At 40.3% G+C, this 13707-nt stretch overlaps 1 protein-coding gene across 3 annotated transcripts in view; it reads left to right on the top strand.

Moving 5' to 3' along the window:
* The window catches only part of PPP2R5E (protein phosphatase 2 regulatory subunit B'epsilon), a 176076-nt gene that overhangs the window by 118967 nt on the left and 43402 nt on the right, over positions 1–13707 (top strand). For all 3 annotated transcript variants that reach the window (XM_080659526.1, XM_080659528.1, XM_080659527.1), the window contains exons 4-5: positions 3542–3643; positions 11452–11544. In XM_080659526.1, coding sequence (XP_080515652.1) covers positions 3542–3643; positions 11452–11544 — 195 coding nt within the window. The remainder of the gene's footprint in view (positions 1–3541; positions 3644–11451; positions 11545–13707) is intronic.

The raw sequence follows: 13707 nt of genomic DNA on the forward strand, positions 1-13707 counted from the left end.
TAAGAAGAAGGTGCTGGATGAAGTTTCTAATATCTGATTCTGAAAGCTACTTTGTGGAGCCTCTAATTCTAGGTTTTCTATTTGTTTTAATATCTGCTCCTCCCATTCCCCAGCCTTGCTTTCTGTCCTTATCATCACTTATTGAAGGCCTCTTCTCCCCACCCCTCCCCTCCCCTCCCCTCCCCTCCCCTCCCCTCCCCTCCCCTTTAAAATTCAGTACCTTGCACAAGATGCACAGCTCACTGAACCACGTTATTTATTTTTATTTGTATTTTTTAATTTTTTTTTATTGATTTCAGAGGAAGGGAGAGGGAGAGAGGGGTAGAAACATCAATGATGAAAGAGAATCATGGATCGGCTGCCTCCTGCACACTCCCTGATGGGGATGGAGCCCACAACCTGGGCATGTGGCCTGACCAGGAATCAAGCCATGAGCGCCTGGTTTATGGGTTGATGCTCAACCACTGAGCCACACTGGCCAGGGCACACTTTTATTTTGTGAATATTTATTGGATGCTTCGTATATGCTAGGAAGACAAATGTGAATATGACATTGAATATTCCTGATTAGTGGGGAGAGAAAAATAAATATGTAAACAAATAATTACTATAGCACATGGTGGGCACTGTCAGAGAGTTTATGTGTCCAGGAATACAGAGGAATAGAAGTTTCTATCTCTTTATCCAGATTTTTACTATACAGAAGCTTGTTTTAATTTTTTTTTAACTTTTATGGTTTACTTTCATATCTCAGGAGAGGAAGAAAACGTGTTACAAATATAATAAATATAAATGATTTAATTAGAATGAAAACTCAATTCAGTTTTTGACATATGTGTATAGTTTAATGAAGATTTGAAAGCAAATTATTAAAAAACCTTTGTCCTTGTGATTGCAGTATGACTAATTGAAGAGAAGTCAAAGGTTGATGGTCATGAAAAGTCACTAGTTTCTTTGTATATTTAATTTCTAATCATTGGAAGGGACAAAAGTGAAACAGTAGCACTGTGCATGCTATCATTAGCCACAACAAAAACATTTTAATATACTCTTTCAGTCATCTAAACTAAATTCCAGCAAAGGATGTGGTCTACCTACTCTTCTAGAATGCAGTGGTGGAGCTCAGCAATTTGGGTTTGGTTGTAACTGCAATCTGAGATTTTTTTTAAAATTTCTTTATTGATGCCGAAACCGGTTTGGCTCAGTGGATAGAGCGTCGGCCTGTGGACTGAAGGGTCCCAGGTTCGATTCCGGTCAGGGGCATGTACCTTGGTTGCGGGCATGTCCCCAGTGGGGGGTGTGCAGGGGGCAGCTGATCGATGTTTCTCTCTCATCGATGTTTCTAACTCTCTATCTCTCTCCCTTCCTCTCTGTAAAAAATCAATAAAATATATTTAAAAAAAAAAAAAAATTTCTTTATTGATTAAGGTGTTACATATGTGTCCTTATTCCCCCATTACCCCCTCACCCCCTCTACTCATGCCCTCACCCCCCTGTTGTCTGTGTCCATTGGTTAGACTTATATGCATGCATACAAGTCCTTTGGCAACCTGAGATCTTAACAACACTTGCTTTATCAATGGTAAATTTGGGATAATAATAATATGCAATTTTTAGGGTTGCCAAATCAATAGCAACTGCTTTATGGTCATCTTAATTTCAGAACAGCATTTGCTGCTATTGATTTATTTCTTAGGACATTCTTTCTTAGCTCCCGAGACCCCCAAACTATTTCTTTTCTTCAACCTCCTACTCCTTTCATTTGCCTTTCTTGGCTGTTCTTTTTCTATCTGATTTCTAAATGTTGGGTGCCTGAGGACCCTTTCCCTTCTCTACTCCATTCCAAGGTGTCCCATTAGTCCCATGGTTGTAAATATCATGCATATGCTGATGAGTTCTTTTGTCTCCAGTCCGGAGCTGTTCAGCTCTGGATTTATGTGATTGTTTCCAAGATAGTGCTTGTCCCTGCAACACATTCCTAACTGGATCTCTGGGTCTTCCCACCAAAACAAGCAAAGAAAGACACCCTTTCTCTTTCCGACCTCTCTCTATCTTGGGTAAATGGCCTTAAATCTATGACTCATTCTTGATTCTTTCCTTTTCTCTACCCCATATATCCAAGTCAGCAGTATGTATATTGAATCAATTTATTTCTGTCTGTCTTCTCTGTCACCATCCTAGTCCAAACCATCATCATCTCTTACTATGTCCACAGAAACTATGACTTGTTTCCTTCCTGTCTGTTCTATACATAGCTACCAGAGTAATTTTTCTATAAAGCAAAAATCAAATCATGTCATGTCTCTGATTAAGATCCTCTGGTTGCTTCCTGTGGCACTTAAAATAAAATAAAATCTCCTTTGCATGGCTTACACACCTGGGCTCAATTTCCATAGCTAGGAAATAGGGAATCTGACTTTCACTAGAATGTAAGCTTCATGGAGGCACAGATTTTTATCTGCGTTGCTCACTGTTATTTCCCTAGTGCCTAGAACAGTGTGCACATACACAATGAGCACTTAATAAGTACTTGTTGAATGAATAAACACATTTAGATGATATGGGCCCCCCAAAGGCTTTTTTCTTCCCTCTTTCAGATCAGCATATTAAAGCTTAGTATTTTCTGCACGGTAAGGAAGTCCAACGGAGGGTTCTGGTGCAGTATCTCCTTGCTGTTTCTTCATTGCTTTCTACTCATATAACTTGCTCTCTCCCCCATTTCGTTCCCCTGTTTTATTCTTCAGATCTGAGGATTTGTTTAGAGATACTTAGGATACTTAGGAGATGATAGGTAAGTAAGTAGGTCAAGAAACAGAATAGAAATTGAAAAGGAACTCTGGGAATAGTAGCAACAGCATTTAAAAATAAGCACTTTATGTAGAAATCTTGGAATATATACAAAAACAATAGAATGTAGAATGAATCTTCATCTTGTCATCACCCAGTTAAAATAGTTACCAACTCATGGCCATTCTTTGAGCAACTAGCATTTAATTTGGAAATTGCCTATGCCTGATTTATAGAGGTTTGTATCTTATCCCGGGCTTGTTATTATTTTGTAAACCAATTGAGAACAGATTAGGTCTGATTTTAAGCATGTTAGAAGAGTTCTGACCTATTTTGTGGATGCCTAAAATTTCTCCGTTAGTTCAACTGTAAATTTGTAATAAACCTGAGAAGGGAAATGCATGAAGCCCATTAGCAGTTATTTATATCTTAGTGTAAATTGGTTAATTAGAAGCCTTTTGACTGGTAAGTAACCAAAAGCAGGCCTTGATGGAATATACACAGTCGCAGGGACCTGCGGTGGGAAAGACACATAAAGACAGGGAGTACTGTTCAAGGGGGGTAGAAGGTGCTGCTTTGCAGCTTCCAGGCTTTGCCTAGAGGCAGGCCTGACCTCGAAGCCTATAGAAAGAGGCCCTCTTTCCAGTTTGGTGATACTCCTGTCATCTGTGTTCCCTTTGGTTGGCCGCAAAGATCTGTGTAGGGCTGCCTGGGAGGTGCTTCCAAGTTAACTCTGTTGCTTGTTTATTTTTAGGTATCTTGCAATATATTCAGAACTCTCCCTCCTAGTGACAGCAATGAATTTGATCCAGAAGAAGATGAACCCACGCTTGAGGCATCATGGCCACATTTACAGGTACTTTGAACTACCATTTGTTATAAAAGAAAGATTCATTAACTTATTAGCTGATTAGCATGGGCATTTCGTGAGGGCCTTTATTCACTTAAATCAAATTAGGGAACATAATTGGAAAGCCAGAGAATGCCTTTTATGTTTCTTATTTTTGATAATTAGGATGCAAAAGAATAAAATAATAAGTTTCAGTATAATGCTTTACTGTGGGCCCTCCCACGTTGCAAGTCCAACAGGCAGTTCTTGCTCTTTTATTAGAGTTTCTGTGTGAACTGCCTGCTGGAAGCTCAAGCAAGAACAGAACTGTTTTCACATTAATATTAGTTAGATGTGATTAGGTCACAGAGTACACATCTCATTTTCAGCAGTGGGTAGCCTGGGGACTTGTATGCCTGTCTTCATGATAACCACAAATGTGTTTCTTTAGCCTGCAAGGGCAAAAGCAAATTGCAATAGCTATTTCAAAGTGTTGGAAGGAGGAGCAACAGCTGAGGTAACACTTGTGTGATGGCCAGTTTTCCAATCACACTCATATACCAGGACAGATCAGGGCCATCCCTGTGTCTCCTTTCCCAGTACTAGGCCCATCTGTATTGTATTTACTTATTCATACCGGTCATTTTCCATCCTCCGCTCCTGGCTGCTTTCTGTAGAACATTTCTCAAAAGAATAGAACAAGGAAATTTAATGTAATGAACCCCAAAGTCATCTTCACTGAGTCAGACTGTTCTCAGAAGCTAGTCCTCAGAGAACTAGCAAGGAGGGTAAGGGTGGAAGAGGAAGGATATAACTTTGTACATCTTCACCTTGAGGCAGAAGCCACTGCATCTTTGTGGCTGTGCTTGTGGTTACTGGTTGACTTTCTGAAGCACAGAATCTATCCTATATAATAAAGAGGGAATATGCAAATTGACCATTACTCCATCACAAAGATGGCTGCACCCACAGCTGAGGCCAAGTTCCCTTAAGGAGCCTTAACGAGCAATCAGCAGGGACCTGAGGCTATGCCCTCCCCCACCCCCGTGGGGCTTGACAGGGGACCTCAGGCTGCGTCCCTCACCCTGGCATCAGGCTGGGGACCTCAGGCCTCGCCCCCTGCCCTGGCACCAGTCCGGGGGACCTCAGGCCTCGACGCCCATCCCGGCGCCAGGCCAGGGGACCTGAGGCCATGCTCCCAGCCCAGTGGGACTTGACAGGGGACCTCAAGGTACGCTTCCCGTCCTGGTGCTGGGCTAGGGGACCTCAGGCTGCTCCCCGCACCCGGCAGGGCTTGACAGGGGACCTCAGGCTGCACCTCCACCCCGGCACCAGGCCGGGGGACCTCAGACCATACCCCCTGCCCCAGCACTGGGCCAGGGGACCTCAGGCTGTGCCCCCCATCCAGCAGGGCTTGATGGGGGACCTCAAGGTGTACCCCTAGTGCTGGGTTGGGGGAACTCAGGCCGCGCTCCCGCCCAGTGGGGCTTGACGGGAGACCTGAGCCTGCGCCCCCCTGCCAGTGGGGCGGGCTTGATGGGGGACCTGAGGCTGTACCCCCATCCTGCTGCCAGGCCGGGGAACCTGAGGCTATGCCCCCCTGCCTGGTGGGGCTTGACGGGGGACCTCAAGGCATGCCCTCTGCCCTGGTCTGGGCTGGGGGACCTCAGGCCACGTCCCCCATCCTGGCGCTGGGCCAGGGGACCTGAGGCTACGCCCCCTGCCCAGCGGGGCTTGACAAGGGTGGGACTGGCTGGGTCTGGATCTAGCCCAATTGGGGGACTGGGCCGGGTCAGGGTCTCACGCGATTTTGAGGTGCATGTGGGTGGGCGGGGACTTGACTCTGGGTCTCGTGGTGCGCCCCAGACTCTGACAGGAGGAAGGTTTTCATATACATTTTACTAATTTTCTTTCAGAAGTCAGAACACTTCTATTATAGAGAAAGGGCAAATAGCAATATTAAATTATTTCCTCTAATTAATCCCCTTTTAATGTTCACAAATTTTGTGCACCAGGCTACTAGTCTATATATATAAAAGGCTAATATGCTAAGTGTCCCTCTGCCCGTCTGACTGGTTGCTGTGACACGCACTGACCACCAGAGGGCAGACACTCAATGCAGGAGCTGCCATGGCACACACTGGCCATTTACAGAGAAATGGCAATGCAGACCTGGCGCCGACAAAGCAACACTCAGCTTCCCCCAAGTGGGACACAGGCCCCGCCACCACCCTGGAGCGACACCCCACCAAATTGCAGCTGATGCTGCCATGGCGCAAAATGTGGCCCACAGCCCAGCCCCACCCGGAAACAGTTGCTGTGGGCGCCCAGGTAATGAAGTCACATAGCAACGCCCAACTTCTTCTCCTGTAGCCTCCTTGCAGTTTCTCCAGCCCAGGAACACGACTTGCCAGGTGCAAACATTTCACACTTTAACCAAATGTGTAGGAAGCGTTTTCTCATACCTTATCTCATTTGATCCTCACAGAAGTCCTGGAGTAGGTGGATAGGAGAGTTGGTGGAATCCTATTTTCTTTTCATTAGCAAGATAACAGAGATTTAGAAAGTTTAGAAACTGGACCCAAGTGAAAAGAAGTAAGAAATGGTGGACCTTGAAAATGACTTCAGGTTTTCTCACTGTACAGAATTTAGTCAAACATTGCTACAGTTAAATATTTTACCCTTTGTTACCCTGCGTGATCTACAATAATAATCTGCTTCGTGTTGATATTTACTGCTGTGTTGCTGACAATTACCTGAAAGAGAAGTTGGGGTGCTTCACTGGGCTGGAAAAAGTTTAGCTAAATCAGAAAGCAGGTCTAATTAAGCAAGTTTATTCTATATACATAAAAGGCTAACTTGACTCGCACATGCATGATACATATAAAGCTCTCGCTGGCGCCAATTGCACGCATGTGTTTCGATCTGTCATTGTTGATTGTGAATTTGGTTGACACTTCTATTATAGAGAAAGGGCAAATAGCGATATTAAAATATTTCTTTTAATTAATTTCCTTTCAATGTGCATGCATTTGTGCACCAGGCCACTAGTTTTGACATAAATTTGCAGCATTCCCTGTCTTGCTTTGACAACTCAAGGTTGCTACAGATATACACATATGTTATTTCCTAGTTATGTAGAGAATTTTCAGGGGCTCTGCTCTCATCTTTTACCTGGGCATATTATACATATGTATTTATCCTACTAGTGCCAAGATTGAGTAAATTAAAATGCTGTCGTTGATTTACTAACTTAGATGCCTGGTGTGTTTTTTTTTAAGGTGCCAGACCTGCTATATACATTCTAAGAAATTTGCAAAACTATTTGTGCTTTTCATGTGACAAAAATCCAAAAAAAGAATTACTCTTTTGAATGTGTGGACTCCTTGTCATGTCTTATTCTTAATGCTTGGCAGCAGTTTATAGAAGTGCATTGTAGTCTGGAAGAAATTTAAAAAGAAAACAAACAAAAAAAGATAATCTCCTCCGGAAAGTTCCACATTTTATGGTAGAAGAGATAGGAAAAGAGGTGTCTTTAAAGATTCAACTTGTCTCACTCACATAGATATTTCTCTCTCTCTGTCTCTCTCCCTTGTCCTCTCTCTAAAAAAAATTAGTGGAAAAATAACCTTGGGTGAGGATTAACAAAACCAACCAACAAACAAAAAGACTATGATTTTACAGGACTTCCATTTGCAATTAAGGGATTGTTTTTCATGCTTTTCACCTGAGACTGAAAAACAGGAATGCTAAAGTCTTTTTATTTATGTTCCTTAGCGAATTCTTTTATGTGACCTTGAAAAGCGGTTTATCCTTCCCAAGTCCCCAATCTTTTCCTTTAGAAAGTCAAGGGAGATTTTTGATTCTGAGGTAAAATCTGTCTCTTAAGTCCAGAGAACATTTATACTTATTAATAAACTAGAGGCCCGATGCATGAAATTTGTGCAAGAGTAGGCCTTCCTTCCCCTGGCTGCCGGCACTGGCTTCCCTCTGGCACCCGGGACCCGGGCTTCCCTCGCAGCCCCAGTTTCGTTGGAAGGTCATCCGGAAGGATGCCCGGTCTAATTAGCATATTACGCTTTTATTATATAGGATGTGTCTGAAGTGTTTTCACCATGTTTAAAGGGACTGGAGGAGAGAGGGCACTTTTCTAATTCCAGTGGAAAGCCAGGCAGTTGGGTATGGAAGACAAGAATCTCTCCACTCTGTCGAGAGAGAGAGAGAGATGAAACCCCTTGAAAGGGTTACTTGAAAAAGCCTTCCATTCTATTTGTAAAACTATGATTTCAAAGATTAGTGTATTGGAAAAAGAACGGTTCTAGGAGGTGTTGGGACTCAGGTGTTAGTTACTACGACTAGGAGGACAACAAGTACAACTGGACAGTCTTCAGATCATTGGGAAAGGAGTTTTTCTGAATTCAGAGAGTTTCAAAGACAAAAACATCTATAATAATAAAAGTGTAATATGCTAATTAGACCGGATGTCTTTCTGGATGAAGCTGGGGCTGCAAGGGAAGCCTGGGTCCCAAGGGAAGCCTGGGTCCTGGGTGCCTGCTGGTGGCCAGAGGGGAAGCCCGGGTCCTGGGTACCAGAGGGAAGCCGGTGCCGGCAGCCGGGGGAAGGAAGGCCTACTCTTGCACAAATTTCATGCATCGATTGGGCCTCTAGTAGTTTTATAAGGAAGTAAAATTCTAATGTGAATCTAGTGTTAAATTAGTGTCTGAAGTTAGAAGATTACTTTACGATACATTTGGGTTAGTGGTATCTGCATGCCCTTAGTGGGGTACCTGTACCTGATTTTCAGTGACCTAACCTAGTGGCAATCAGAGCTAGTTTTATAATAATACTCCATTACTTGCTCTTTTCACTGTGTTGCCATTTGTACTGATAGTTGTAAAGCGATGATGGTTGAAATGGTTGGTTGCCTCAGCACAAATCAAGGCAGTTGTGTCAAACTGGCCTAGAAGTCTTATTCTTCACTGCCACGTATTTGCAATAAAAAAAAGGCAGTTTCAACTAAGAATATCCTTTAAATGAATATTATAATGATGACCCTTGTTCAATAAGAAACTGGTTATGTGAAGTCTCTCTTCTTAATAAGGGATTTAAAAAAAATCAAGTGGAGCCCTAGATTTGGCTCAATAGATAAGAGTATTGGCCTGCGGATCTAAGGGTCCCGTGTCAAGGGCAAGTACCTTGGTTGCAGGCTCCTCCCCAGTCCGGGCCCTCAGGGTGTGGGTCCTCAGGGTACGTTCAGGAGGCAACCATTCAATGTATTTCTCTCACATCGATAATTCTGTCTGTCTTTCCCTCTCTCTTCCACTCTTTCTAAAAATCAATAGAAAAATATCCTCGGGTGAGGATTAAAAAAAATCCAGTGGAGCCTGGCCAGTGTGGATTGACCCATGAACCAGGAGGTCACAGTTTGATTCCTGGTCAGGCTCATGCCCGGGTTGCGGGTTCGATCCCCAGTGTGGGGTGTGCAGGAGGCAGCCAGTAGATGATTCTCTCTCATCATTGATGTTTCTAGCTCTCTTTCCCTCTCCCTTCCTCTCTGAAATCAATAAAAATATACTTAAAAAAATAAAATAAATAAAATGTTAATAAATTATCTATCTTATTTAGAAAATGACATGTGAAATATTCGTCACCTCCCCGAAAAAAGAATGTCCTTGAAGAAGCAACAAAATTATTAATTTTATTACATCTTGACCTTTGAATACACATGTAAAAAAATATTCTTCATGAAGAAATGGAAAGCATGCACAAAGCACATCTGCTGCTTAACGAAGTGCGAAGGGGTCTTGTGCAGAAGCACTTGTGTGATTGCTTTGAGCTGCGAGCCAAGCTGTTTTTTCATGAAATGTCGTTTTTACCTGAAGGAATGCCTGACAGTCTAGGATTATTCCGGCTTGGGCATTTGGTGGATATTTTTTCTAAAATGGACAAAGAAAACAATTGTTGCCACTAATGCAGAGCATTCAAACAAAATTTAGAATTAAAATTTGAGAGACTTGTATCTGTCTTGTATGTGTCACCTTGAACTTTACAGGTTCCAAAAGCTTAGATTTTTGATAAAATTGGAGATATTAAGGAATGTAACTAATGAAATGTGTCAACTTTTGAAGATTCACATAACACAGTGAACCAGTGTTTTCCAGTTGGCCAGTAAATGATATTAGGAAGCCACACATGGATAAAGATCTACTCAAAGATCTGTAAGACAAACTATTGGAATTTAGTGTAACAGAATATGAAGCATTCACTGATAAGGTTTCACATTCTGCATTGCAACTCATCTTTAAGAAACGACTGTTTGTCGAGTTGTAGTGTGGTTTCAAAGAAAAATATCCTAATTATGTGAAAAGACTGAAAATATGATATGGGCTAGATCTGTGTGAAGCTTGATTTTCTATATCTACTTGAATCCAAACAGATTGAATACTGAAGCAGATAAGACAACTACAGTTGTCTTCTAACATGCCTTTAAAGAGATTTGCAAAAGTAAAAAGCAGTGCCTCTCTTCTCAATTATATTTTGGAAAATAAAGTTATTTTTACAAAATATATGATTTATGTTAACATGTAATGTGTTTTATTTGTTTTAAAAAATACATATTTAGAATGTTTCTGTTTTTATTTCTAAATATACTATAATCTAAATATTCTATATTACATATAAACAAAAGCTTTTTGGGGTCTTTCATAATTTTTAACTGTAAAGTGAGACTAAAAAGTTTGAGAGTGCTGTTTTAGGCAACAGTGACAGTGGTGATATAAGTTAGTTCCTGTGTAGAGAAATTAACTTGCCTAGGGCTACACAATTAGTAAGGAACAGAGCTGGGCTTACAACCCAATGTCTGTCTGTCTCTTAATTCTTATTTTAATATACTGCTGTGTACTATACTAGAATCTTGTGTATACTTTAGCATAGATTTATTATGCAAAGAGCATAAACAATGATCTACTGTTTATCAGAACAGTTATTAAGGTTGACTCTTCAGATGAGAATGTTCTTACTCTTTGCAGATGAGAATATTCTGCCATCCTTTGTTGCTTAGAGGAGTGTAAATTGCCATAAACTTTCTGGAAGGAAATATTTCAGTGACTATTGAAAATTCTGGAATGTTTTAATATCTAGGAGTGGATTTTAACAATTCCACTTCTAGAAGTATTTCCTCATAAAATAATTTAGCAAGTGCACACTGATGTATGTTATATGATGTTCATTGTGGCATAATTTGATAGAGAAGTAATTCAAAATTACTTAAGTGTCCAAGCATAAGAGATCACGTATAATGGACAACTTGTAGTACTGAGAAAAATGGCTTAGGTATTGTTAACATAAATTGTTCATAATATATTATTAAGGGGGTAAAATAGCTTATGAAAAGATATAAAATATATTTATAATACATTGGTGTATTGTAGAACTATAGAGAAAAATTGTGAGGTTGATACATTAAAATCTTAACAGTGGTTATCTCTGAATGACAAAATTATGGGGGATTTTTATTTGCTTTATTTAGCTGTATTTCCTAATTTTTAATTTAAAATGTTAAAAAACCTAACAGCAACTGTGAGCCATAATGAAAGGTTAGCTAGCATAACTAATCCATTTATATTAAAACCCAATTTTCTAAGCCCAGTCATGTTTTCTTTCACAGATTTTTTAAGAAGTTAAAGTATAGCTGATGTATAATGTTATATTAGTTTCAGATGTATATCATAGCGAATCAACATTTAGGACCTGTCAGTTTTAGTGTTGCAGGCTTTACATGGTTTTTGATACTATTCTCAGTGTATTATAATTTGAATTTAATTGTGTTGTTGCAGCTTGTATATGAATTTTTCATACGATTTTTGGAAAGCCAAGAATTCCAACCCAGCATTGCCAAAAAATACATAGATCAGAAATTTGTATTACAGGTAAGCAAATTCTTGTTGTTGCATGTATTTGTTACTCATTTCATAATATTTTATCTCATTTCTCTTAATGTTTCAAAATCTAGCAATGGCAGTTATATCACCTTGTAAACAAATGTATATACAGGGTGGGGCAAAAGTAGGTCAGTTGTTCATGTGGAAAATAATAAATAATAATACAAGAATACATAATAATACAAGAATAAACTGTTTTGTATACTCACAACTGTAAACCTACTTTTGCCCTACCCTGTCTACATAAGTTAGTTTCCATTAATACCCATTAAAAGTAATAACTGTCTCTTCAATTTATTGTGCTGGAAATTAATTACATTTTAATAGAAAGGAATGCTAATGCCTAAATCCTTTCAGTTTTCTTTTCTAAAATTTAGTTACAAAGGAATTTTATTTTTGTAACCCTAGTTTGCTTGAAAACTACTATTTGCATAAGGAGTCTTAAGGAACTATCGCACAGATCTGATGAAACTGAGTAGGCATGGTTCGTAATCTTTAATAAACAATCAAAGTCAGAGTATTGGTGAGTTTTCACAGCTAGGAAATGGCACAGCTCAACACTTTAAAGTTTCCTTGAAGGCATTAACTCCCACCTATCTGTTTGGAACTTAACAGAGTATGTATTTTTCCTGATTTGTCATTTTACATTTTATATCATAGATAACATCTTCCTTTTTATCTGGAACTTGGGTACTTTTGTGGCACTGAGTGTGTAGTCAACATCTCCTTTCTCTTGTTGACATTCATCTATATAAGTGGGTAATTTAGCCAGTTGGTATATGGTTCCTTTCTAAGTGATACATGGACACCTCATGTAGAAAAGAACAAATATCTACTTCCAAGGGAGCCAAGTGTCCCACCAGTGAGAACTTCAAGTTTAAACCAATAATTTGGCAGGAAATTGATCTTCTCTGTGTCTTACCTGGAAAAAGTTTGATAATCTTCATGATAACCTCATTCTCCCTAATTAAATGAATACATTTAGAATTCTGGATTTATTAGGTTGAGTCATAGCTGATATTTTGACAGTTTTTGACATTCAAAACACAGCAGTTTCTTGTGGTTCAGTCTAGTAGAATGCCAGAAGCAGGCTTGTTCCAAGGAGCCCGAGGGTCATGGAGGTTCCTGTACATCCCCAGTTATGTGGCTGAGTGGAATTAAACCCGAATTCAACTGTCAGCTAAGAGATGGAAAGGAGCGCCTGTGCCTTGCCTGGTTCATTAGCACCTGTACCCCCCTTTCCCTCTGGTTATGTGGGCAAATCATTAAACTATAATGCACATTTAGCATGCATTGATATCACACTGGGAATCATGTCTCACACCTTAACATGGAAGCTTTGGAAAATTGAGGTTTGACATGTACTTAGAGGGAGGTAAGTAGGTGTATACATGGATCACTGGGTAAATGGGTAGACTGACCCAAATTCTTATACCAAGAAGGCAAAATGCATATCAGATAAAATCAACACAAGACATAAAAGTCTGTGTTTGTATTGGAAATCCCTTGCATTTATATCGCACTGTATATAGTCTCAGAGCACCTTTACCTGCATTGTCTAATTTGATTTGCACAACAATCTAGAATAGACATGGCTAAGTTTTATGCCCATTTTATAGACGAATGAACTGAAGTCTAGAAAGATCAAGTTTTCTCAAGCATATCTTCTGTTCTGTTTTTCTGCCTATTGTGCCATGATGCCTCCTTGTGATCCGAACCTCACAGTAACTTGGAATGACTTCAAGGCAGGAGTATCCCTTGCTTCTCGACACTAATGAAACAACTAGGTTCTCTTATACTTTCAGTAAATTAAACTGCCTTAGAGGATCAGATAATGATTCCACAGTAAAGCCTCTGTTTAGTTGACATGTAAACAATAAATTGTACAATTGTACTATGAAGCTAGTGCTTGCTTTCTTTTTGTTTTTATTGATTTCAGAACAGAAGGGAGAGAAACATCAATGATGAGAGAGAATCATCTATCGGCTGCCTCCTGCATGCCCCCTGCTGGGGATCGAGCCCGAAACTCAGGCATGTGGCCTGAAAGGAAATCAAACCATGACCTCCTGGTTCATGGGTCAACACTCAACCACTGAGCCATACAGGTTGGGCACTAGTGCTTTATTTACATGAAAAGCATGCCGGTCCAGC

This window comes from Plecotus auritus (assembly GCF_963455305.1).
Source record: "Plecotus auritus genome assembly, chromosome: 1".
Taxonomy (NCBI): Eukaryota; Metazoa; Chordata; class Mammalia; order Chiroptera; family Vespertilionidae; genus Plecotus; species Plecotus auritus.